This window comes from Oryctolagus cuniculus, chromosome 17 (assembly GCF_051225735.1).
Source record: "Oryctolagus cuniculus isolate XC-2025 breed Fujian yellow rabbit chromosome 17, ASM5122573v1, whole genome shotgun sequence".
NCBI classification, from domain to species: domain Eukaryota; kingdom Metazoa; phylum Chordata; class Mammalia; order Lagomorpha; family Leporidae; genus Oryctolagus; species Oryctolagus cuniculus.
This window is the reverse complement of record NC_142883.1, coordinates 22,416,579-22,442,228: the sequence shown is the minus strand read 5'-3', so window position 1 is coordinate 22,442,228 and position 25,650 is coordinate 22,416,579. Positions and strand designations below refer to the sequence as shown.

The window sequence follows — 25,650 nt, the reverse complement described above, 5'->3', positions numbered from 1 at the left end:
TGGGACCAAGGCATGGGTGGAAGATCCTTAATATTCTCAGCGAGTTTGGGCCAAAGAATGGCACAGAGACAGGAGCCCTGGGCTGGGCAGCTCAGAGAGCTTGGAATGGGATTTGGTGACCATCCACCAGTGGCCAGCAGGCAATAAGGCCAGGCCTGTGCCAGGGATATGGGCAGAGTAATCCAACCGGAACCAGCTCATGCTACAGCAAGCACAAATGAAGACCCAAACAGCAGCAAAGAACACCTGCAGGGGGATAGCGGGGCCAACACAGTGCACTGGGGGCCCCTCCCCACCAACTCCCACGGCCCTCCTTGAGACCACCTAGTCTCTTCACCCACCTCCCTGGCCACACCCCTGGGTCCTCCCTCAGAGATTACCACCGGGGTGTATCCACTCTGTCTTCTGGCCTGTGCATCCCTCAGCTCTGAAAGAACCTTTCCGGAAACAATGATGGTAACAGTGTAATAATAATAATATGGCCACCATATACTCAGCATTGACTAGGTGCCAGCAGCACTGTGCTAACACAACCTCCCTAGGAGGTGTCATTATCCTTGTACAACAGGGGCTGAGGCTGGGAGGGGGTACGGCCACACAGCTAGCAAGCATCAGAGGGGGGATCTGAAGCCAGATCGTGCTGGTGTGCCCAGGCACCTTGCCCTACGCTCTGGCCACACTCTTTCAGGACTGAGCCCAGAGGCTGCACTTCTCCCAGTGTAGTGTGGGACATCCCCGGGGAGGGGGCTGGTGACTGGATTTGGGCACAGACACCACCCTCCCCTTGACCACCACCCCCCCCCCCCGTGCCAGGTTGTAATGTTAGACCAGGGCCAGAGGGGGGCGCAGGTGGCTGGGGACAGCTCCTCCCTCCCAGCTGGGACTTTGTACCCATCATGGGAACAGATGATGCCACACAGAACTCCCTGCAAGGATGGCGCCTTCAGGAGATAAGGATCCCTCTGCTACAGGACTCCTCCCTCTCCTGCCCTGTGAGCCTCCCGACACCCTCCACCCTCCGGCTCATGTTCCCAGTAGAAGTCCCTCTGGGAAAGGCCAGGAGAAGCGCAGCCTCCCAGGACAGAAGCCACTGCAGGAAGGCCTTGCAGTGAGAACGAGAAACTGGACCGGGACACGGGAGTCGGACCCCAGCCCCATCTGTAAAACCCTGGCTGAATGGAGCCCGCCTGGCCGAGGCACAGGCCACTCCTGGCTGTGAGGGCCCAGGCACGAGGCCCATCAGAGAACAGCCAAGCAAAGGCACCAGCAGCAGACTCCTGCTCCCTGCCAGCTCCCTCGGCACCCCCGCAGGCCTCCTCTGCTCTGTTCCAGAATCCACCCTACCACCTACCACCCTGTCAGAGGGCAGACCCACGTCCCCACCACCCGCCGCAGGAGCTGCTGCCCTCACCCCGCCGCCTGCCCCAGGGCCCTCCAGGAAGCAGAGGTCAAACAAGGCAGAAACAGGAACACGATGCCGTTTATTTGCGTTTCTCAGAATACTGTACAAAGGGAGTAAAAATCCTATTCACACTTTGCTTAGAAAGATTTTGAGGTGAAAGTTCCCTATGATCCCTGGGGTGGGGGATGGAGGGCCGGGAGGCAGAACACAGGGCCAGTGACCTCCCTCCTCCCTCGGGCCTCTGAGAGAGGGCACAGGGCCCAGACCTTCTCTAAAGCAACACCACCCCTAGGTGACAGGGGAGCCGCCGAGGCTCCGCCCACCTGTCTCTCCTCAGGCCCAGGAGGCAGCGCTTACAGGCCCCTTCAGTCCCCCACACGGCCCTGTCCTAGCGCGGATCCCACAGGACTCTGCAGTCCACTGGCCCTGAGTAGGGTCTGCCACCCGGGAGCCCCGGCCAGCGCGTCTGCATGAGGTTACCAGGTGAGGGGCTACAGAAGGGCCCCCCCACCCACCATTTCCGTCACGGCTTCCCCACAGCCCTCCCAGCACTCCCATGGGACGGGAGCTGCCTGTGTCCATCCCCGACGCCAGCCCCAGAGCTTTAAACTTGCTTGAGCAAGCCTCCCTTCCCTAGTACCAGCCCAGGCTGGGTAAACGCCCTCTCCCAGCCTGCAGCCCTCCCTCCCAGACAGCCCCACCCCCCTGCTGCCAGGCAGCCCCTAGGCCTCAGCTCCTCCCCTGCACCCGTACGGCAGGGCCAGAGACACAGCAGCCCCCACCTCTCCTCCAGGACCAGGCCAACTGCACCCACCCCGCCCTCCCTCTGCAAACCCTCCTCCCACCCACCCAGCACCCAGGCCGGCTACTGAGACTGGCGTGAGGCAGCTCTCAAGGCGCCGCACATGCCTGCATTCGTGCAGCCCAGCACCCACTGAGCGGCCCCCTGCAGACCTAAGGGTGAAAGTACCGTCCCCTCCGCACCCCTGGCAGGGGCTAAAGTGCTTTGGCTACTTGAGGGTCAACAAGTGACAGAGGTTTGTCCCTGACCTCTTGTCCCAAACTCGCAGGCCCATGTTCAGCCCAGGAGCCCAGCCCATTCTATGACCACCCCCATGGAGTCTTTTTATTCAAAAGGCAAAAGGAAAAGATCAAAAAAAATCAGAAGGGGTCAGAGCCCGGGAGGCCTACCCCAACCCCACTACAAGCTACTCCAAGTCGGCTACTGGGGGAAGCAGGGGGGAACCAGGCCAAGAGGCTCGGCCCCCATCTCTGGCAGCGTCCAGAGGCTCCTTCTGGCTTCAGTATCGCAGTACAGGCCCTCAGCCCTCCCCGGCCATCCTGGGCAGGGGAAGGCGCTGCACCCTCAGTACTTATTGATTCCGAAAATGCGGACTCCGTGGAGCTGGGGCAGCTTGGGGATGAGCACACTCATCAGGGACACGGTGTTGAGGATGAAATGGATGTGGTCGTATTTGGTGTAGAAGCTGGTGAGGAAGTACCTGGGAGGGGAAGATTGGAGAGAGATCAAGACTGTCCCGGCCTCTTCCTCCCGCCCTGGTTGGACGACCTGACAGCTGAGGATTACAGGACAGGGTCCCAGAACCAGAAGTGGGACGCCAGGAACGCCCAGGCTGAAGAGGCCCCTCTGTGTCACCCAGGACTATGGGCCCATCTCACCAGCAGGAAGGAAGCTCCTGCTGGGAAAAGACAGGACCACAGGTGTCCAAGGCTCAGCTAAGCCCAGAGCCTGGGACCCCAGAGCTCCCAACTGTCCATCCTCTGCTTGTCCATATGCCAGAGGCTGGCGTCGGGGAGGGGTTAAGACTGACTGGGTTCCGGGCTCCCCCAGCCCTGCCCTGCCTGCTGGGGTCCTCCTCCAGCCAAGGCACTCACAGCACAATGGGTGTGATGGTCAAGAACTTCCGAGAGGCTGTGAACTGGACCCCGTAGTCCATCTGCTCCCAGTGGGTCAGCAACCTCGCCTTGCCCTGGTCCGGAGTCTCGAAGGGTGTCCCCTTCACCGTGTGCAGGAAGATGTACATGCCCTGCAGGGGAAAGGCTGGCTCAGTTCCTCCATCCACACGTCAGTCACACGGACGGGGAACCGCCGCCTGCTGGGCAGGGGGATGTGGGCTGAAGGTCAGGATGAAGCAGCTAGGAGCCTGGCTAAGGAAGTGGGACCCCCTGGGGAGAAGGCAGGCCTGGCATGAGGAAAGCATGGGGGGGGGGGGTCCAGCTGCAGAACAGACACGGAAATGCTGCCCTCCAGCCCAGACTGGCCCCTAGGCCCCTGGGAGCAGGCTGATGGAGGGGTGCAGATCCCCATGTGCCCAAGAGTACAGGCAGCAGGTGGTAAGGGCGCAGGGCAACGCAGAGTGGGACTGATCTGAGACCCACCTTGGGAAAGGGAGAAAAGGGAGAAAGGGGCATTTCTGCACCTGGCTAGACACCACACTCCATGTCCTGAGGCCACCCTGGAGCCCCGGCTTCAGCCCTCCACAGCCTCTCTTCCAGGCCCACAAGCCACCCTACCATGGAGACGCGGACAAATCTGCTAATTTGATTCTTCTTATCGATGTGCACGGCTGGAACCCAGCTCAGCAGGGGGAGTGGGGCAGGGAGATAAGAGGCAGGCCTGGGCTCTGGCAACAGATGTTGTTGAGTGTATCAGCCTGACATCTGGCCCCTGACCAGCAGGCTCCTCCTACACGCGGCCCTGCCAGGGAGCAGCCCACGCGTGGCCAAGGGCAGGCCCTCACCATGTTGTGGATGAGGTTGGTGAGGGTCCAGACGACAGGGACGCTCACGAAGGGGATGCTCAGCAGCACGACGTGCAGGAGCCCGATGGCCAGCACGTAGGAGAGCCAGATGCCGCGGCTGTTCATCACCCGCGTGTTGGGGTTCACCTCGCTGTGTGCTGTGCCCACGTTCATCGTGCCGCCCCTCTCCTCCGCGGCCCTGCAAACAGGCAGCGCCGGTGAGACAGGTCACACCACTTTCCCTGCCCCCTCTCTCCCTCCACATCCCACAGGCAGGCTCGCCCTTCTCGACAACTCTATGCCACCCGTTCACTCTTTTCACTCTCCAGCGAGGCTGAAGAAAGTCCATGCGGCCTTAGTGCTACTCGCTGCCGGGCTGGGATAAACACCAGGCTGCCCGATGCAGCATCCCAGGAGGACCGTGTCCCACCCAGCAGGGCCTGGGAAGACAAGTCATCGAGAGGCCTCCAGCCCAGGGCAGACAAGTGAGTGCCCGTCCCCCAGTCCCACTCCCTGTGGCATTCCCAGAAGGGTCCTCTTTCTACACAGCAGTAGGCAAATGAGAAAGCCCCCCCAGAATTCTCACAGAGCATAACCCCTGCTGCACCCTGTCTCACCCAGGGCCCTTAAGGGTCTCACCCTTAAGCCCTTTCCATAAGGGGCAAAAGCAGATGAGGCCTGTGGGCACAGGCCACCATGGCTGAAATATATTTGGGGGTTGCCGCTTCCACCCACCGCCCTCAATTCTCCAATCCTGGATCTCGCCCAGCCCCAGTCCAGGAAGACTGAAAGGGCAGAAAGAGAGGAGGAGGAAGAAAGCTGAAACCAAGAGATAGGACACCCTTTGCCCAGACCTGGACAGCTCTCTCTCCAAAACATTTTTATCCATTTGGCAGCCCTTTGGGCTCACCGTTGTGATGCCATCCACTCTGTTGCCAAACCACCAAGGCCCTTTTCCCTACCAGAGAAGGGAGCTGAGGACAGAGGGCATGGCCGCCATCCACAGCCCCTAGGCAGCTGGAACTCACAGCAGCACCCCTCTTCCGAGGACACAGACCAGCACCTGTGGCCTCCTGCCCAGCGGCCGGCCCTCCCTGCTCAGCTCTGATGGTGGATGCTGTGCAGCAGGAGGAGCCAAGTTAGAGATGGGAGGGAGGGTAATGATGTGCCCCCTGGGCAGAGCCTGCTGGCCCCACACCACTGAGGGCCCTGTGGCCAGCAGAAGGGCACCTGTGCATCGGCTCACCACCCCACCTGAGGCAGGATCCTGCCTGCTAACGACCCTGAGGTCATCACCAGGGTCGCAGTCCCCCCTTTCCGAAGAACGCAGGAGGGGGTCCCAGGTCCCAGGTGGAGATATTCCAGGAGTGCCCAGAAGGCTGCCTCCTCACCACGGTGGCCACCTCCAACTCAGATGTTACCTGTCTCTGTCCAGGACCCTAGCCAAGCTCGCACACAGGCCGGAATGCTGAGCAGTCAGCTCCTAGCTTCCAGGAGAATGGAAGCAAGTTTCCTCTTCTCAGACAGCTATGGTGCAGAGAACTCAGGGGAAACACGGCCCACAGCACGCCTTCCCAGCAAACAGACCTGAGCTGGCCTAGGTGCAGCCTGGTTGCAAGACGCTCCTGGGGCCATCAACCCAGCCCATTAGGTTGGATAACTGGGCCTAACAGAAGCCCAAGGAACCAGAAAACCAGAGCTGTGTACCTTCCCGAGCCTTGGGGCTTCGGCTACCCTAGCACAGCTCCTGGGACGCCTCCTGCAGGAAGCCTGCACCTGCGGGGAGGGGCAACATCTGGCGGAGGAGAGGGAAAGAGCTCCCCACGTCTGACCAGAAACTGCTGCCCCAGACCTACTGAGGTACAGGTGTAGAAAAACCTCCAGCCCAGAAAAGCCCGATGAGAGGCCTAAACCTAGGTCCTCGCTAACACCCTGGGAGACGGGAAACCTGAGGCCCGGCAGCAGAAAACCCAGGGAGACTCACCAAAAGACAGAAAAAGTCAACAAGCTAAGAAAAAGACGGGCAGCCAGGAAGCACTCTTGGGATCTTCCTGTGGCTACAGGCACATGTCACTTCCACCAGCAAGAAGCGGAGACACCGGAGAAGGGGCTGGCAGAGGCAGGGCAGGTCCACAGCAGCCCAGGCTGGGAAGTTCTGCGGCCACCGCTGGCAGGTGGCTGCCAGCCCCAGCCCTGGTGCGCTTTCATAACCTGCTTCAAACCAGAGCCGGCAGCAACTTTGTTCTGTTAACTACTTTTCTGCTGGTGGCTCCGTTCCTTCCCTCCCCTCCCCTCCCCCTTGGCTCCAAACACAAACACCCCAGCCCAGCCAGTCTGTCGGACACCTGAGCCAAGGCCGAACAGAGTGCGCCCCGGGGCAGCCACCAGGTGTGCGCTCCCCCTCCCCTCCCCCAAGGAAGGGCAGCCTTTTAAAGAGCGAACCTCCCGCCTTCTGAGTGAGGATCACGGAACACCCAGGCCTGTACCCTGAAGACCCCAATCTGGCGTCCGTGGCAGCACGGCCCGGCGCCGCTCCCATTCTGCCCACCCCTCCGACCTGCAGGGCCACAGCTGCTCACCTCTCAGCTCTGGCCCAGCCTCCCGCACTCGCGAGGGCGGTGGGAGTGGAAAGAAGCGAATACCAAGGCAAACCCTCGCTAACCCAGCCAGAGGGAGGAGCGAGGAGGCGGAGTCCTGACCATTGTTGTTGGGGTTTTCTGAGTGGGACCTCAGGGCCGGGACGGCCTCCGCTCGGCTCCCCGGCCTGGGAACTCACAGCAAGTCCAAGGCCCCACCCCCATCTCCACGCGTTCAACCAGCCCTCGAAGCAGCCAAACCTTTATCCCCGAGGCTCAGCCGCTCCCCGCCCCCCAACCCCAGCCTCCCGCTCCTGCCGACGTCCCCCGCCCGGCCTCCCACTCCCACTCCCACTTTCCTTTCTGGGCACCTCCTCGGCAGATGCACCGCCCACCGACCCAATCACCCCCGCCCGGGGCTCCTCTAGCCTGGGACGCCAACCCAGCAGCCCCCACCTTCCCTCTCGCCCCTCCTCTAGCCCCGGGGCCTCCTGGTTCCGCCACTCCGAGGCCGTCCGCTTGGGACTCACCGCGCGGGGTCGGAGGTCGAGAGCCCGGGAGAGTTGCCCGGGGGCGGGGGCCGCTGCTACTCCAGCAGCTGTAACAACCCGCGGCGGCGGCCACCCTGCTGGTAGCTCCAGCCAAATCAGCTCCCCGCGCCGGCCCCCGCGACGTCACCGGCCCGCGCCGGTCCGCCCGGTGCCTCCTGGGAATTGTAGTTTCTCTCCCTGCCTCTGTACGTGCTATCCCGGCGCCTCCTGGGAGTCGTAGTTTCTCCTCGGCTCTGGGCCGGGCCTGGCGGGGGGCTTGCGGGGCGAGGGTCTTACTGTGACGTGACAGGAAGATTCGACAGTATTCCATTGGTGCGTAGCAGTTTCAGCTTCTGCGCCTGCGCAGTGTGGTTTACCCTTGCCCCGGTTTTGCAGGTGAAGAAACTTGGGAGTTTTAAGTAACTTGCGGCCCCAGCTTGGACCGGAAGTCAGATATTCAGACCCCAAGCGCAGGGTTTTTCCACTACAGCTACGCTGTCTCCGACCTGGCCCCATGCTGGCTGCTCCAGAAGCGGACTCGCTGGGCCGCATCCTGAGTCTCCTGCATCAGACGTCAGAACGGACCCATGTCATAGAGAGATTCCTTGATAAATAGTTACCAGCTTGACTTTCTGTCTCAGGTCGGTTCATGTGGCTTTGGGTGGGAGGCGCTGGTCAGCATTCTGCGGACGCTAAAGGCGAGGAGACAAGATGTTAGTGTCGGGAAGACACTGCGTAGGCACTCCTTTACCAGCGGTGACCCTAGGCAAGTTAACTAGTCTTAATGTCCAGTTCCACACCTGGAAAACCCTATCTCCCGTTCAAAAGAATGTGTTGTAGGAAGCTGAAGTGGTTCTTGTGACCTGGACTCCCAGTCTCCGTGTTCGCAAGAGGGCCTTCTTTGGGTAGTTTCCGCTCCCCCGCCCACCTTTCTGGATCCTCTCTAGCACAACAGGATCAGATGACGTCACGGTATGCCAACCCCACTGCCAGGACACCCCCCACCCCCACCCGCCTACCCTGAACGCAAGGGGACGAGAAGGACAAGGCAGACCCCAACAAGCTGAGGAGTATTTTCCCTCGGACCCCAGCTGTCCTTGGGGGACTTCCTGGAAACAGTAGTCACACAGCTAGAGTGAGACTCCAGGGGCACCTCGTGGACAGGCAAGTAGGTGTCTGAATCCCCCGGAGCAGAACAGGCAGCTTCTCAAAAATCCCCAGGGCCAATGACTCAGGAGCAGGTACACCAGGACCTAACTAACCACCCCAGAAACTGAAGAGGTCCTGCCTTGTATCCTCCACTAGTGTCACTGGGGTTGTACAGGCCCCGCTCCTTAGGGTCACCTTCTGCAAACAGAAGCAAGCAACTGAGTGTAGTCCTTTTCGCAGAAACCTCCTTGGCAAAAGAGATGTCTGTTGTCTCCTCTGACTTTTCTCTGGCATTCTCCTTCATCCTTTGGGTTGCTGGAGTTGTCTGGATCTTTGCCAGTTTCCTTACATCTCTGTGACACCCGATTGGTCACTAGGGTTCAGCCTAGTGCAGGTTCCAACAGAAAGAGCACCAGACATGTCAACTCTATTAATAACTCCTGTTATCAAGCTTGGTTCATTGGTTTGTTTTCCACAACAGGAGTGAACAGAGCTCTGACTCATCCTGGGTTTGCCGTAAATTGTAGATCACTTTGTGCTTTACTTAGCCAGAGTCCCTGTTGTTATCTTCCTCCTGCCCTAACTTTTGGCTCTTAAAATCGTCATGTCTTCACCAAGCATCCTTCAGCTGTGAATAGGCCAGAGCACTGTTCAGAATGAGTGACAGCACTCGTTTAAAAAATATATATATTTTATTATTTTTTGAAAGTTATAGCCAGTGAGAAGGAGAGACAGAGATAGGTCTTCCATCTGCTGGCTCACTCCCCAAATGGCCACACCGGCCAGAGCTGCGCCGATAGGAAGCCAGGAGCCTGGAGCTTCCTCCTGGTCTCCCACACGGGTGCAGGAGCCCAAGGACTTGGGCCATCTCCTACTGCTTTCCCAGGCCATAGCAGAGAGCTGGATTAGAAGTGGAGCAGCCGGCGCCGCGGCTCACTAGGCTAATCCTCCACCTTGCGGCGCCGGCACACCGGGTTCTAGTCCCGGTCGGGGCGCCGGATTCTGTCCCGGTTGCTCCTCTTCCAGGCCAGCTCTCTGCTGTGTGCCAGGGAGTGCAGTGGAGGATGGCCCAAGTGCTTGGGCCCTGCACCCCATGGGAGACCAGAAGCACCTGGCTCCTGCCTTCGGATCAGCGCGGTGCTGCTCCGGTGGAGGGTGAACCAACAGAAAAGGAAGACCTTTCTCTCTGTCTCTCTCTCTCTCACTGTCCACTCTGCCTGTCAAAAAAAAAAAAAAGAAGAAGTGGAGCAGCTGAGGCTGGCGCCGCAGCTCAATAGGCTAATCCTCCACCTGTGGCGCCAGCACACTGGGTTCTAGTCCTGGTCGGGGTGCCGCATTCTGTTCCGGTTGCTCCTCTTCTGCACCCACATGGTAGACCAGGAGAAGCACCTGGCTTCTGGCTTTGGATCGGTGTGGTGCACCCCCGGCCATTGGGGGGTGAACCAACAGAAGGAAGACCTTTCTCTCTATCTCTCACTGTCCACTCTGCCTGTCAAAAAAAAAAAAAAAAAAAAAAAAAGGGAAGTGGAGCAGCTGGGACTAGAGCCAGCACCCATATGGGATGCTGGCACCGCAGGCAGAGGATTAACCTACTGCCCCGAGTGACAGCACTCTTACGTGGTGCTGGGGAACTTGTAACTTCTTGGACAAAATAGCATCCATGCCTTGGAGTGGCGACTCCACTTCAGGTAGCTGTTCTAAGGAAGCCATTCCATGGAAAAGGTACAGGAAAATCTGTGGCATGTGAGAATGTTCATTTTAGTAAAGTATGTAGTAGGGGAAAGCTGAAAGAAATATGGCTATCTCTTGGATGGGATAGTATGAAGCCATTTAGGATACAGTTGTGAAAACTATGTGGCTAGTTTATATTAAAAAAAATATATAAGGATACAAAATAGCTTAAGAAGGGCCTGCCCATCAAGGAGAGAGGCGCCTTTCTCTGAAGGGAGGAAGGAACCTCCACTGTGATATGGCCTGGACTAAACAAATTCAGAGTTGGTGAACTCAAGGGGCTTCCATAGCCTAGACAGCTCATAGCAAGCGTCTCGGGTGATTGCTGACATCATAAATAAGAGTGCCAATTGTTAAATCAACAACGGGAGTCACTGGGTTCATGCTCCCCACACAGGATCTCTGTCCTTAATATGTTTATCTATGAAACTCAAAAACAACACTACTAGTCGAACAATACCCTATACCTGGTTCGGTTGTGTGAGTGCAACCTGTTGAAATCCCTGCTTAGTATATACTAAGTTGATCTTCATTTTTTTTTTTTTTTTTTTTGACAGGCAGAGTGGACAGTGAGAGAGAGAGAGACAGAGAGAAAGGTCTTCCTTTGCTGTTGGTTCACCCTCCAATGGCCGCCGCGGCCAGCGCGCTGCGGCCGGCGCACCGCGCTGATCCGATGGCAGGAGCCAGGAGCCAGGTGCTTTTCCTGGTCTCCCATGGGGTGCAGGGCCCAAGCACCTGGGCCATCCTCCACTGCACTCCCTGGCCACAGCAGAGAGCTGGCCTGGAAGAGGGGCAACCGGGACAGAATCCGGTGCCCCAACCGGGACTAGAACCCAGTGTGCCGGCGCCGCAAGGCGGAGGATTAGCCTAGTGAGCTGCGGCGCCGGCCTAAAGTTGATCTTCAGTATACGAAGGTAATTGAAAATGAAACGTGATGAAGGGCGGGATGGGAGAGGAAGTGGGTGAGGGGAGGGCCACGGGAGGGAGGGAGGTCGGGGGGAAGCCACAACAATACAAAAGATGCATTTTATATTCTACTGAAAACTATTGGTTGAAACAGACACAGCTCTTCATGAGCTTAATTATTAAAAAAAAAAACTATTGGTTGAACTCTGTAATTAATATACAATCACTCTTAGGTGTTTAATCAATGCTATAACTAGTACTCAAATAGTATTTTACACTTTGGGTTTCTGTGTGGGAGCAAAATGTGGAAATCTTTACTTAACATATGCTAAATTGATCTTCTGTATATAAAGATAATTGAAAATTAATCGTGATGTGAAGGGGGAGGGGAGAGGGAGTGGGAGAGGGGAGCGTTGTGGATGGGAGGGAAGATACGGGGGGGAGGAGGCTATTGTGATCCATAAGCTGTACTTTGGAAATTTATGCTCATTAAATAAAAAAAAAAAAAAAAAAAAAAGAAGGGCCTGCAATACCAGCATCCCATATCGGAGTGCCAGTTCCAGTCGTGGACACCTGGCTTCCAATCTGGCTCCCTGCTGATTCACCTGGGAAAGCATCAGAAGATGGTCCAAGTGCTTGGGTCCCTGTCACCAATGGGAGAGACCCAGATGGAGTTCCAGGCTTCTGACCCAGCCCCAGCTGCTGCAGGCATTTGGGGAGTAAACAGGCAGACAGAAGATCTCGCTCCCTCTGTCTCTCTTTCTGTCCCTCTCTCTGTGTCACTCTGCCTTTCAAATAAATAAATAATTCTTTTTTTAAAGATTTTATTTATTTGAGAGGTAGAGTTACAGAGAGAAGGAGAGACAAGAGAGAAAGGTCTCCCATCTGCTGGTTCACTCCCCAGATAGCCTCAATGGCCGGAGCTGTGCTGATCTGGAGCCAGGAGTCTGGAGCTTCTTCGGGGTCTCCCACGTGGGTGCAGGGGCCCAAACTCTTGAGCCATCTTCTACTGCTTTTCCAGGCCACAGCTGAGAGATGGATCAGAAGAGAAGCAGCTGAGACATGAACCGGCACCCATAAGGGATGCCAGCGCTGCAGGCAGAGGCTTATGCCAGCCCCTAAATAATTCTTCATAGAAAGAAAGAAAACCCCAAATAGCAAATGACCATTGGAAATCCCCTTAAAATATATTTTTATTAATTTTTCTAAAGATTTATTCAAAAGGCAGAGTGACAGAGGGAGAGACAGAGAGAGACATCTCCTATCTGCTGTTTCACTCCCCAAATAGCTTCAACAACCAGGGCTAGAACTCCATCCTGGTCTCCCACGTGGGTACAGAGGCCCATGCACTTAGGCTATCTGCTACTTTCCCAGATGCACTTGCAAGGAGCTGGATATGAAGTGAAGCAGCCAGAACTCAAATTGGCACTCGAGTTGCCTGCATCATAAGCGGCAGCTTAGCCCACTGTGCCACATGCCGGCCCCTATTTATTTGTTTTATTTAAAAATCTCCTTTGGAGCCGGCACTGTGTCGCAGCAGGTTAACGCCCTGGCCTGAAGCGCCATATTCCCATATGGGTGCCTGTTCAGGACCTGGCTGCTCCACTTCCTATCCAGCTCTCTGCTATGGCCTGGGAAAGCAGTGGAAGGTAGCCCAAGTCCTTGAGCCCCTGCACCCACGTGGGAGACCCGGAAGAAGCTCCTGGCTCCCGGCTTCAGATTGGCACAGCTCCAGCCGTTGCAGCCAACTGGGGAGTGAACCAGTGGATGGAAGACCTCTCTCTATCTCTCTTTCTCTCTCTGTGTAACTCTGACTTCCAAATAAATAAATCTTTTTTAAAAATTATTTTAAAATCTCCTTTATCTTTTACAAGTTTATAGTAAAATGTTGTCAATGAAATCATACAATGACTGGATTTGCTCAGAAATAATCTGGCTGGAGCTTTGTGGCTATAAAAGAAACAAGATGGGCCCTGAGGTGGTATATAACGCAGCTGTGTCATGGGGATGTGAGGTTCCTTATATTATTTTCTCCATGTTTCTATGTGTGAATTGTGTCTAATAAAAAGTTTTTCTGGGGGCCAGGGTTGTGGCACAGTGGGTTAAGCCATTATGCGTGATTCCAGTATCCAATATCGGAGCCCCAGTGAGTGCCAGCTTTTCTGCTTCTGATCCAGCTTCCTGGTGATGTGCCTGGGAGACAGTGGAAGATGGCCCAAGTGTTTGGGCCTCTGCCACCCATGGGGAAGACCTAGATGGTGTTCCAGGCTCCCAGCTCAGCCTGGCCCAACCCTGGCCATTGTGGCCATTTGGGGAATAGATCTCTCTCTGTCTGTCCCTCTCTGTGTCACACTGCCTTTCAAATAAATAAAATAATTTTTTTAAATGTTTTTTCTAGGGGCCAGCACTGTGGCATAGCAGGTTAAGCTGCCGCCTGCAATGCCAGCACCCTATATGGGTACTGGTTCGAGACCCAGCTGTTCCATTTCGCATTTGCTCCCTGCTAATACACCTAGGAAAGCAGCCCAAGCTCTTGGGCTCCTGTACCCATGTTGGAGACCCAGAGGAAGCCCCTGGCTCCTGGTTTCAGCGTGGCCCAGCCCTGGTCATTGAGGGCCATTTGGGGAGTGAACCAGTGGATGGAAGATCTCTCTCTGTTTCTCCTTCTCTCTCTATAACTCTGCCTTTCAAATAAATAAATAAATCTTTTTTAAAAGAAAGTTTTTCTAAACCCGCATATGCATTACTGATTAAGAGAAGCAAAAATGGAGCAGCACTAGTAAGATCCTGGCACCGTATTGCCCAGCTCCTTTAGTTACAGCTGTGTGACCTCAGCCAGGTCACCGAGGCTCTCTGTGCATCAGTAACCTCATTTCCAAGCAGGGGTAGTGGTGATCAGGATAATATCACCTCGGATTAATCGGGTAAATGTGAACCACTCAGAACAACACCTGGCACACGGGTGCTCATATGTGTGGTGTCTTATCAATTAATTCCACATTTGAATATCTGAGCCTCTACTAGGCTATGGAAATTCAGCAAAATAAAAAAAGATCTTGTATTGGGATAGAGGGGGACTCAGGGTGATCTCTTTCCTTCTCAAGTTTCAAACTTTGTGTGATGTGATATTACTGCTAAATTTTTTATGAAAGGTGTGTTTGGAGTGGAGTGAGCCACTGCCACAGGTTCTCCTTGCCCTCTGGGTGTCCTGGGTCTGCTGAGGCAGCCACATTCCCCTGCCAGGGGCGTGTCCAGACACACACCCACACAGGCCCGGATAGCAGGATGATAAACAGGGAACACACTCCCCGGATCACGGAAGCCGGGAGAAAGCGCATCAGAACCAGAGACCTTGCCCTGGCCCCTGGGGGCGAGAGTGCCACAGCCCCACTCCCACTAGCCCTCCTGACCCATTGCCCATCCCGCTTCCAGAAGGGAAGAAAGAACAGTTTGTTGCATTGACAGTTGGGGTGTTCTGTTTGGGTGGGGCAAGGGTGAAACCAAAGGAGCACTGAGGAACCTCCAGAGAACCCCAGAGCAGGGAGAGCCAGGAGCATCCCCTGGGCACTCTGGCCAGCCAGCCTCACCAGCTGGCCGTTGGCTCTTTTGGGCTGCAAAGGGAAAGGGCTGAGCTGGCCAGCGTGCCAAACCAACACCTGGGAACTGGAAACTCCCTCTGGGAACCAAGGGCAGACCTGGGTTTTAGGAACCCCTCAGTCTTCATATTCTTTGATCTGCACAATTAACATTCTCTCCCATGAATAATACCACAGGGCGAAAGGGTAATGGAGGGACAGGTGTTTGGTGCAGCTGTTCAGACACTGCTTCAGGAGCCAGCACTGTGGCATAGCGGGTAGAGCCATTGCCTGCAGGGCTGGCATCCCATATGGGCACCGATTTGAAACCTGGCTGCTCCACTTCCGATCCAGCTCCCTGCTATGGCCTAGGAAAGCAGTAGAAGATGGCCCAAGTCCTTGGGCCCCTGCACCCGCGTAGGAGACACGGAAGAAGCTTCTGGTTCCTGGCTTCAGATCAGCCCAGCTCTGACCATTGCAGCCATTTGGGGAGTGAATCAGTGGATGAAAGATCTCTCTCTCTCTCTCTGCTTCTGCCTCTCTATAACTCTACCTTTCAAATAAATAAACAAAAGACATCAACATCCCAGAGCTGGCTCTGTTTCCCATTCCAGCTTCCTGCTAATGCACACCCTGGGAGACAGTAGATGATGGCTCAAGTAATTGGGACCCTACTACCTATCTGGATAGTAGGGTGGCCAGAGTCCCAGTTCTGGCTTCAGCCTGCCTCAGCTCCATCTGTTGCAGGCATTTCAGTAGTGAACCTGTAGATGGGAGATTCTCTTTCTCTCGCTCTCGCTCTCGCTCTCTCTCCCTGTCTTCAAAGTAATAAGTAAAAAATAAAGAAATGTAAGGGAAATGGATATAAAACCAGTAGCTTCAAGACAAAACCCCTAACACTCTTCCAATTGAGGGTTTTTTAAAAGATTTATTTAAAAAGAAAGGCAAAGCGGGCCGGCGCTGCAGCTCACTAGGCTAATCCTCCGCCTAGCGGCGCCGGCACACCGGGTTCTAGTCCCGGTCGGGGCACCGGATTCTGTCCCAGTTGCTCCTCTTCCAGGCCAGCTCTCTGCTGTGGCCAGGGAGTGCAGTGGAGGATGGCCCAGGTGCTTGGGCCCTGCACCCCATGGGAGACCAGGAAAAGCACCTGGCTCCTGGCTCCTGCCATCGGATCAGCGCGGTGCGCCGGCCGCGGCGGCCATTGGAGGGTGAACCAACGGCAAAGGAAGACCTTTCTCTCTGTCTCTCTCTCTCACTGTCCACTCTGCCTGTAAAAAAAAAAAAAAAAAAAAAAAAAAAAAAAAAAAAGAAAGGCAAAGCAACAGAGAGAGAGAGAATCTTCCATCGACTGATTCACTCCCCAAATGCCCACAACAGCCAGGTCTGGTCCAAGCTGAAGCAAAGAACCCAGAATTCCTTCCGGGTTTCCTACGTGGGTGGCAGGGTCTCACACACTCAGGCCATCTGCTGCCCTCCCAGGTGCAGTAATGGGAGCTGGATTAGAACTTTTCAACTGGTAGCTTAACTGACTGCACCATGTCAGCTCCACAGTTGAGTTCTTACTTCCAGCAGGCCCCTCCCCCCTAGAAATGTGGAGTGGCTACTGCCCCCAGACCACCTTCTTCCCCTGTGTAGGGCCAGTTCCTCCTTAATCACAATCACAGCAAATGTTATTGTTTGCTATGTTCCAGGGTTTATGTGAATAAACTCCCCCACTAGGGGCTTCTTCCATGTCTTACCCACCTTTGCATCTCCAGCACTGAGTGGATTCCCAACAAATATGAGCTGGAGTGTGTAACTGAAGCCGGTCTTCCGGACTGCAGCCACACAGAGCTTCTCACCTTTGCCGGAAAACAACTTGCTCTGTCTTGCTCTTATCTCAGTCTACAGCATTTTCCCTCCTCCCCTTTTCCATGTGGTGGACTCCTATTCACCCCCAAATCCTAGCTCACCTGCTACCCTCTCTGTGACACTATCTCCAGTAGCTGGGCAGTGACCACTGCTTTATCCTCTGGGCTTCGCTGACCACTGTAACAACTCAGCAGGAGCCACCCCTGTGCTCGCCGCCGGTGGCTGTGTTTATGGGCACACTAGCCCTTCTCCCCTGTGGGCAGAATGTTTAATTCTCGGCTGGCGCCGCGGCTCACTAGGATAATCCTCCGCCTTGCGGCGCCGGCACCCCGGATTCTGGTCCCGGTCGGGGCGCCGGATTCTGTCCCGGTTGCCCCTCTTCCAGGCCAGCTCTCTGCTGTGGCCAGGGAGTGCAGTGGAGGATGGCCCGGGTACTTGGGCCCTGCACCCCATGGGAGACCAGGATAAGTACCTGGCTCCTGCCATCGGATCAGCGCGGTGCGGCGGCCATTGGAGGGTGAACCAACGGCAGGGGAGGATTTCTGTCTCTCTCTCTCACTGTCCACTCTGCCTGTTTAATTCTGTGCATCCCCGATGCTACACAATAGGTGCTCAGGTGTATGTTGAACAAACCACAGCGCATGTCCAAGGATGGGAATGCAAGATGCATACACGCTTTGTCCTTTTCCACAAAGGACGACAAAGCAGAGGCCTTTGCTGTCCCTCCTCCCTAAACTGCCCAGTAGCCTGGCGTTAGATGGGCCCCCAGATGACCTACCCCTCCTCCTTCCTCTCAGTTGGCCCCTGTCCAGGCTGAACATGCGGGTTTCCAGCACCAGGGAGGAAGAGTTCCCCTCCATCCACTCAGTGGTCGGGAAGCCAAGCCTTGCACGCCACCCGCTCCTGTACACACACTGCTTCCTCACCTGAGGAACCCAGCCTTGGAGGCCTTGAAATGACACTTCTTAGCGAAGCCTTCTCTCACAGCCCCGGTGAGTTGGCACACCAGTTAAGAATGCTCTCAGTTGAAAGCAACAGAAAACCCAAGTAATGATTCTGACACTGGGTTGCCATTAGAATCACCTAAGGAGCTTTTCAAAATCCCCATCCCTGGACGCATGCCAGATCAACGCAATCAGAATCTCTGTGGGTGAGCCCAGGCACCAGGAGTTTCAAAGCCTCCTGTAATCTAATGTGCAGCCGAGGGGAGAGCACAGAAGCAGGGGTTTGTCTTTCTTACCTAATGAACCTAGAGGTGGGCGCTTGCTGGTGCTGGTCGAATAGATCAGTGATGTCCAGGCCAACATCTCCGTGATACTTTTTAAAACTTCCATTTACTCTCCTTATTTGGGAGGCAGAGAGACAGAGAGAGCTCCTACCCACTGGTTCATCCTCCACAGGTCGGTGAGCCAGGAACTGAATCCAAAGTGCATGGCAGGGACCCAACCTCTTGAGTCACAACCTACTACCTTCCAAGATGCACACCAGCAGGAAGCTGGAACTGGGAGCAGAGCTGGGACTCAAATCCAGGCCCCCCAACATGGTAGGCAGCATCCTAAATGCTGTGCCAAATGCCTGACACTTAGCAATACTCTTGATTTTCTTTTCTGCTTTTCTGCCTCATTATCACAAGAAAGCTGGAGTTCACTGTGTCCAAAGCAGGAAGAAAGTGGGAGAGAAAAGAGCAGAGCCCAGCCCCATCCTCTCATGACAAAAATCAGGCTGTCCCAGAAACGTCAGCAGCAGAGTCTCACTTAGCCGTCACATCACACCTGGGCCACCTCCAGCTGCAGAGGAGGCTGGACAAGTGGGCACCACGATACTTTATGGGTTGAAGGGTGAATCAGGCTCAGTCCTCAGGGGCTGAATACATTGTTACTCCCAAACTGCTGAGTGCTTTCAAGCAGGCAGCCAGCAGGTTCTGCCACCTTATATATGTATATGCTGTGTGCGTCATAGCTGCTTGTACGCACTCCAGCTATGGAAGACACCACATTAATGTGTTGTGGGGACATGTGGAGACATGTCTATGTTTCCCTCTACACTGACAGTTCTCATCTCTGGCTGCACATTACAAATACCTAGGGAGCTCTAGAAAGATAAAAGTGCCTTGAGCTCATCCATAGTGATTTTAATTTAATTGGTCCAAATGAAGTCCCAGCATAACTAATTTTTAAAAGCTCCCCAAGTGATTCTAATGTGCAGGCTGAGTTTTGGAAACCACTGCTTCACATCCAGTGCCTTAAGAACCCCTAGGGGAGGGGTTGTGGTGCAGTGTGGTTAAACCGATTCTCCAGATGCCCACAATCTGCATTAGAGTGCCAGTTCAAGTTCTGGCTCCTTCATTTCTGACCCAGCTTCCTGCTAATGCACCTGGGAAACATCAGATGATAGCCCAAGTACATGGGTTCCCACTACCCCTGAGGGAGACCCAGATGGAGTTTCCGGCTCCTGGCTTTGGCCCAGCCAAGCCCCAGCTATTGTGGGCATTTGAGTGAACCAGCAGACAGATCGCTCTGTTTCCCTCTGTCTCTCTGGCACTCTGCCTTTCGAAAATAAACAAACAAACAAACCTCTTAAAAATGTTTTTGCACCAAAATAAACTTATCTTTTAATTTTTTTTTTAATTTGAGAGGTGACAGAGAGACAGAAAGAGGGTTCCCATGTGCTGGTTCATTCCTCAATTGCCAAAAATGTCCAGGGTTGGGCAGGGTCAAAGCCAGGAGTCAGCAACACAATTCAGGCCTCCACGAGGGTGGCAGGAACATGAGCCATCACAGCTGCCTCTCAGGGACCACATTAGCAGGTTCCAGAGCCAGGAATTGAACCCAGGTATTTTGGTGTGGGACGTGGGCAGCGTAACCAATACCTCAACCTCTAAGCTAAACGTCCACCTCACAAACTTACCCTCTAATTCCATTCTTCTGTGAACTTTTAGAAGAACCCTCTAGGGCTGGCAGGAATCCCTACTGAATGAACGAACGGCAGAGAAGAGTGAGGTGTGTATTGTCCTAACTGTGGTCCTTCCCTTCTTCAAATCTCACTTCTTTACCGAGCCCTGCATGTAACTTCTGTTAGTTATTCACATCTGCAGCCCAGCTGGACTCTCCTGTGTGCCCACACTGCCTGCTTCTCCAGCTGCTGTGCTGAATAGCCCAGTCCCACTCTTCGCTGGCAGCTGCCCTAGGCTGAGAAGGAGATAACTCTCTCTCTTGATAGCCAGGCTCAGCCCATGGGCCTCAGCTAAACCGCCTGACCAGTGTGAGAGAACATCAGGAGGTAGAGACGTCCCAAGCCTTCTACCCCCACAGCCCACCGTCACCCTAAAATGGACACCCAAGCATGCAGCAGCAGAGTGCCTGGCCTAACTAATTAGCAATGCACAGAGAAAATTTTTGCTTCTCCTGCCCACATGTAGAAAATGAATCTTATCTGATTCTTTGGACAAATGTGAGTCTGAGAAATGCCCCTGCTGACATCAGAGGAATGAGTCAGGGGTGAGTACATGCCCAGAGCTGATATCATCTGGTCCCCTACCATGTGCTTCTGAAACTGCTTGTTCAAAGGTAACCGACAGGCCAGGCTTCACAAGTGCACAGCTGTGCGCTCGCCCTGGGCCCCAGCCCCCTGATCACGAGGGCCCTGCACTTGGTTTTACCCTCTGCTACCGCTGCCTTGGAATTCTTAACAGTTTTTGCACAAAAGGCCCCACATTTTCTTTTGCACTGGGCCCAGCAATTACATGTCCAGTCCTGCTAGCCTATAATCTTGTACAAAATCCAGCCAGGATTTTCTTCTCAGAAAGGCCTGCATAGCACCTGACCTCATCTTCCTGCAAGCAGATCTCTCCTCCCCAGTCTCTGCGGTTCCCTCCCACCCATCTGACCTAGGAGGAGTGACCCAGGGGGTCCACACACGGCCGTGGACACTGTTGGAGGTTATAGGCAAGGGCTCAGGGGTGGCATAGGGGCAAGAGAGCTGCAGATGGGAATGGGAGGTGGTTGGAGAAGGAATGAGAAAACTGGGCCACTGGTTCACTGTGTAACTCTGCTCACACTCTTAGCCCTAGTTTATCTGCCTATAATTTAAGAGGATCAAACTAGATGGTCCATTCCCTGGAGCTCTGTCACCAGCTAAGGCTCTAAATCCGAGCTGGAGGTGGTATGGGGATAATGGCACCACAGGAGGAAAAGCTGTAGGGTGGCCAAGGCAGCTGATGTGTAGACCTGCGAGTCGAGGGACTTACAGAGAACCAGCTACGGGGGAAGGGGAATGTCTGGCCTGCAGGACGTATAAGGCCTGCAAAATTATTTGATCTGGCCCTGCCAAGGCAACCACAGGCTGGTTTCAATTTCAGTAAATCTATAGAGGGCTAATTTTTTAAGCTGATAATTTTGTATAGCCCATGAATAATATTATAAATATCTAAATGGTCCTTGACAGTAAAAAGATTCCCTACCCCTGATGAAATGACCTCATCACAACAGTGACCCTTGTCACCCATGCCCCTGCAGTCACAGGAGATGAAGTAGGTGGGAAAACCCTGACCTGGGTGCTAAAATCATGGAGGAAGGCCATGTTCTGGAAGACAGTAATGCAGTAACAACTAGTATTTGCTGAGCACCCCACAAAGGACCTTCACATTCGCCCAACCCTAGCAGACCCTCTGCACCCTGCAGCAGTGTTCTCATGTCCAAAGGCAGACACGGGGCTCAGAGGGGTGAGGTGATGTGCCCAAAGTCACACACAGAACGTAGAGGACTGGACTGTGGCCCAGCAGGTTGAGCTGCTGTTTGCAATGCTGGCATTCCACAGCAGAACATCAATTCGAGTCCTCGCTGCTCTGCTTCCGATCAGTCTCCCTTCTAATGCACCTGGGAAAGTAGCAGAGATAGCCAAAGTACTTGGGTCCCTACCACCCATATGGAGACCCTGATGGAGAGTTTCTGGCTCCTGGCTTCTGCCTGGCGCAGCCCTGGCCTTTGCAGGCAGCCATTTGGGGAGTGAACCAGCATCTAAATCTCTCTCTCTCTCTCCCTCTCTCTCTCTCTCTCTCTCTCGTTCTCTATCACTACCCCCCTCTATTCTCTGCCTTTCGAAATAAATAAATATTTTTAAAATGGACCTTCTGGCTTCAAACCCTTCTTCCCACCACACAGTGGACATTAGGAGAGGATGGTGTGTTGAGGTGGCATGGGCTGCAAATGAGGCCCTGAGAAATAACTCATCCAAGCCCTCTTCAGTTCCAAGGCACGAAGAGGAGTTCCAAGCACCTACCTGGAAGCCCAGGGCCCCCAAAACGGAGAGAGAATCAGGGTCTGTCCTGATCCAGAACAAAAATCAACAGAAAAAAAAAAAAAAAAAAAAAAAAAAAAAAAAAACTCAGGGTTTTGTCAGTCTTTTAAAGAAATCCTTTCAACTCCTAGAGTCACCGTCCACCAACCACACAGAATACAAACCAAAATTGAACCACAGCGCCCCCTGGCGGGCCAGCGTGCTGGGCACTGAGGAGCCAGGAGATAAGGCTCTCTACAGAAGAAAATGTTCCAAGAAAAAGACTGGGGGAAGTTTTCTCCCAAGGGATGAGGGTGTCACAGGACAGGGAGGCAGGACAGAGGAGAGTAGGGGGAGAGATGGTGTTGAGGGATACATGTTTCTGGAGGCAATGGATGTGAGATGGGGCCCACCCAGTTCTGCCCACTAGGCCTGCCAAGCAGGGATCCTACTGCCCAGCCAGGCTCTGGGCAAGAAAGAAAGCTTCTTAGAGACAGAGTCTCAGCCTTGCGGGGTGAGAGGTGATGGAAGACGGCAACATGAAGTCTTGGGAGGGGAGCTCAAAGGCAGGGAATGGGGTTGGGGTCTGATCTCCCAGTGGCAGAGTTTATCAGGGTCCAGGATCTGCCCTTTCTTGGCATCACCTGGTCAGCCATGGCTCAGGTATCCGACACCTGGGGCCCAGAGTCACATGCCAGGAAACCCAACACTCTCTGGCCCCAGCCCCCAACATCAGCAACTACGAACAAACAGGGCTTCTGGAAGAGGAAGGGGGTCTCCAGAGCTAAGCGGCAGGGCGGCTACTTCTGGGGAGAGGGCAACAACTCAGAAGGCTCTGCCAGCAACAGGGGTGAGAGACTGGGAAGAGGAGGGAGAAGTGGGGGGCACACAGGGCAAAGAGGACAGAGCTGGGACAGGCAGAAGGGTGGGTACTACTAGGAAGGGGGTGATGGGCTTAGCAGGTGGGGCCAGAGGTACCTCTTACCCAGGCATCTGGTCTAGATGGATGACTCAAAGTCCTGTGGCTGATCTGTCTTCCTTGTCTTCTTAATAGTACCAGCCAGACCCTCAGGTGCCCCCCTGGCCCAGCTGGACGCCACCCAGGTAGGTAGGTAGGAAGGAAAATACTTCATTTCAGTGAGGGAAATAAATACATGGACAGAGACAGATACTTAGAGACCCCAAGGCAGGAATGAGCAATGGGGCATTGGGCCAAGAAACTTTGGAAGTTAACCATCTAGAATCATTAGGCCCTAAGAGAGTCCCAAGCCTGAGGGATCCTTTACTCAAAACACTCTACTGAGAAACCCTAGATTGAGAGACCCACACCTGATTCAGTCCCCGGAGGAGGGGCCCAGGCCCAAGAGACCCCACAGAGGGCCTGCAGGAGAGAGCTGGCAGTGGGGAATGGAGTTCTCTTGGAATGGAGTGTTAGCTTTTCCTTTACCTGGTCTTTTCTCCCCTAGGTCCCAGTCCACTCCAGGACTATGCCAATCTGTGGCCATGCTCCCATCAACCAGTTGTCTCCTGTCCCTCCTGCTGCTGCCATGTGCAGGGGGTACCGTGCCCAGCCCCCAGGTACATCCTCAGGGCTGCTATGTGGCAGAAGAAGCCGGTGAGCGGACGTTCCGCTGCAGCCAGGCAGGCCTGAGTGCTATGCCCACCGGCATCCCCAACGACACCCGCAAGCTCTACCTGGATGCCAACAAGCTGATATCGGTGCCAGCTGGAGCCTTCCAGCACTTGCCTGTCCTGGAGGAGCTCGACCTGTCCCATAATGCCCTTGAACACCTCTCAGGGGCTGCTTTCCAGGGCCTGGCGGGCACTCTGCGCCTCCTTGACCTCTCTGCCAACCAGCTGGCCTCGGTGCCCGTGGAGGCCTTCGTGGGACTGCAGATCCAAGTGAACCTGTCTGCCAACCCGTGGCGCTGTGACTGTGCCCTCCAGGAAGTGCTCAGGCAGGTGAGGCTGGCGCCGGGCACCGGGACGGGCATTGTGTGCGGCCCAGGAGCCCGACCAGACCTCGTTGGGCAGGAGTTCCTGCTGCTAGCCGGCGAGGAAGAACTGTGCGGGACAGGACGTGGTGGGGCCCGGCGGAGCACTGATGTGGCCCTGTTGGTCACCATGGGGGGCTGGCTGACACTGGTGGTGGCTTATCTGGTCCACTATGTGTGGCAGAACCGGGATGAGACCCGGCGCCCTCTCAAGCGAGCCCCAGTGGTACCTATGCGCTCCGAAGACTCCTCCACCCTCAGCACAGTGGTCTGATGATGGGGGGCCCCACACTCCCACCGTGAGCCTCTGACTCCCTCTGCCTCTTCTGCAACCCCACCCATCTCCTCATCCCATCCCACCCTTGTAGCCTCTGTCTCCCCTAAAAACCTGATCTCTTTCTCTTTCTCCTAACGCCATCTTTGATGCCTGGATTTTGGGGAGCCTACTCTTTGCCTGGATTGTGCTAGACTCAGAACCCAACGCTCCTGGGTTCATGGTGGTGGGGGATGAGAGAACAGAGAATGACGGCAGGTGGTCTGTGTGCCAACATAGCCGCAGCCGTGGGAGCACTGAGGAGGGAGTCAGTCCCTCGGTGCGGGTGTCTCAAGGCCTTCTCTGCAGACATGTTTGGACTGACATTTAAAGACAGAGAGGGAATTTGGGAAGAAAAGAGGGAGGGATCCTAGATGAAAGGCTGTGTACAAAGACAAGGAAAATATAAAACAACTGAGAACACCTGAGCAGGGCCAGGACCTCCCTCGGTACTGCTAGAAAGGATGCAGAGAGGGGCGAGGGGTGGTCAGAAAGTTGGGGTGCCGGGGCCAGCATGTGGCATAGGTTAAATCAGCCCTTGCAGTGCCAGCCTCCCATATCCAAGCGCTGGTTCAAGTCCTGTCTGCTCCACTTCTGATCCAGCTCCCTGATAATGAACCTAGAGAGGCAGGTGGAAGATGGCAGGGAGACCTGGGTGGAGTTCCAAGCTCCTGGCTTTGGCCTGGCCCAACTCTGGCCATTATAGCCATTTGGGTTGCAGTGGATAGAAGATCTCTCCCCCCACCCACCTTTCCCTCTCCCTCTTCTCCCCCCACCTACCTTGCTCTGCCTTTCAAATAAATAAATGAGTCTTTAAAAAAGAAAGGTTGGGATGCAGCCAGATTGGGAAAGACCTTGTAGCTTCCTTCTCTCTTCTCCCTCTGCCCCTACCGAGAACTTCCTCTTTGCTTTTTACCTCTCTCCTGTCCCCAGGCTTTCTCCCAGTGCCCTGTACTGGGGACCCCCTGACTGAAGGCCCCCCTCTACCTTTCCCAGAGACTCTTTATCTCTCTGCCCTCTCTACACACTGAAGGATTCCTTGAACCCTTTCTCTTGGGGAAAAAGTGGTCTCTAGGACTGAGCTGGGAATGACTGGAGATCTCGAGGCACAAGGAAGACTCCAGAACTCACTGAGCAACACAATAAAGCCCCCATGATTGTTCATTTATTGGACATGTGTGGGCCGGTGGTGAGAAGGGCCAGAGGGCCTGAGCTCTTCCCCACTCCCTCCACCTCCCTCTGGAGGCTGGGCTGAGTGCCAGCTCCCTTTCCCTGCCTGCCCTCCCTCCCAGCTCCAGACACCAGAGTGTGTGTGCCAGGGAAGCCAGGGCCTAGGATTGACGATGATGGAACTGGCGGGGCAGAGGATGAGAGGAAGCCTTGAGAGAGGACAGTCAGGGAGGAGGGAGAGAAGGCAGCGTCCAGGCAGCAGCTATCAGTGGGCAGTCTCCAATCTGCCAGCCCAGGCCAGCTTCCTGGAGCCCCAGGTCCTGGCTGTTCCTTCCAAGGAATCTGTCTTTTCTCTCACACACAAGCGTCTTAATAGGGTAACAGCTATGTACAGAAGTGCACACAAGGTCAACAAAA

The 25,650-nt window shown here is 54.8% G+C and overlaps 2 protein-coding genes across 10 annotated transcripts; one reads left to right on the top strand and one right to left on the bottom strand.

Moving 5' to 3' along the window:
* Nucleotides 1-1,462: 1,462 nt before the first annotated feature.
* Nucleotides 1,463-7,429, bottom strand: ORMDL3 (ORMDL sphingolipid biosynthesis regulator 3). Of its 5 annotated transcripts, none has more exons than XM_008271421.5 (4): nt 7,271-7,429; nt 4,165-4,363; nt 3,299-3,450; nt 1,463-2,904 (listed from the first exon to the last, which is right to left on the bottom strand). In XM_008271421.5, exons 2-4 carry the CDS (start codon nt 4,336-4,338, stop codon nt 2,769-2,771), a joined length of 462 nt encoding a protein of 153 aa, XP_008269643.1. In that variant the 5' UTR covers nt 4,339-4,363; nt 7,271-7,429; the 3' UTR covers nt 1,463-2,768. The 5 variants fall into 5 exon arrangements, with proteins under 5 accessions (XP_008269643.1, XP_051681612.1, XP_008269646.1 ...); XM_051825652.3 differs by having other exon boundaries at nt 7,197-7,401; XM_008271424.5 differs by lacking the exon at nt 7,271-7,429 and adding an exon at nt 6,744-7,112.
* An 81-nt stretch (nt 7,430-7,510) lies between these two features.
* Nucleotides 7,511-25,229, top strand: LRRC3C (leucine rich repeat containing 3C). Of its 5 annotated transcripts, none has more exons than XR_016224136.1 (3): nt 7,511-7,911; nt 10,708-11,064; nt 13,455-13,776. XR_016224136.1 is itself a non-coding variant. In XM_070060744.2 (3 exons), the coding sequence occupies exon 3, from the start codon at nt 23,260-23,262 to the stop codon at nt 24,022-24,024; it is 765 nt and encodes a 254-aa protein (XP_069916845.2). In that variant the 5' UTR covers nt 7,715-7,911; nt 22,811-22,860; nt 23,223-23,259; the 3' UTR covers nt 24,025-25,229. The 5 variants fall into 5 exon arrangements, 2 of the variants coding, with proteins under 2 accessions (XP_069916845.2, XP_069916844.2); XR_016224137.1 differs by having other exon boundaries at nt 7,652-7,911; nt 10,712-11,064; XM_070060744.2 differs by lacking the exons at nt 10,708-11,064; nt 13,455-13,776 and adding exons at nt 22,811-22,860; nt 23,223-25,229 and having other exon boundaries at nt 7,715-7,911.
* The last annotated feature ends 421 nt before the right edge of the window (nt 25,230-25,650 follow it).

Bases quoted from the DNA above. Each gene is read 5' to 3' on its own strand.
- ORMDL3 (XM_008271421.5), bottom strand. From the start codon at position 4,338: ATGAACGTGGGCACAGCACACAGCGAGGTGAACCCCAACACGCGGGTG. The intron at 3,451-4,164 runs GTGAGGGCCTGC...TTTCCCCTGCAG, and splicing joins CCAACCTCATCCACAACATG to GGCATGTACATCTTCCTGCA. The intron at 2,905-3,298 runs GTGAGTGCCTTG...TTCCCCTCCCAG, and splicing joins ACCATCACACCCATTGTGCT to GTACTTCCTCACCAGCTTCT.
- LRRC3C (XM_070060744.2), top strand. From the start codon at position 23,260: ATGCTCCCATCAACCAGTTGTCTCCTGTCCCTCCTGCTGCTGCCATGT.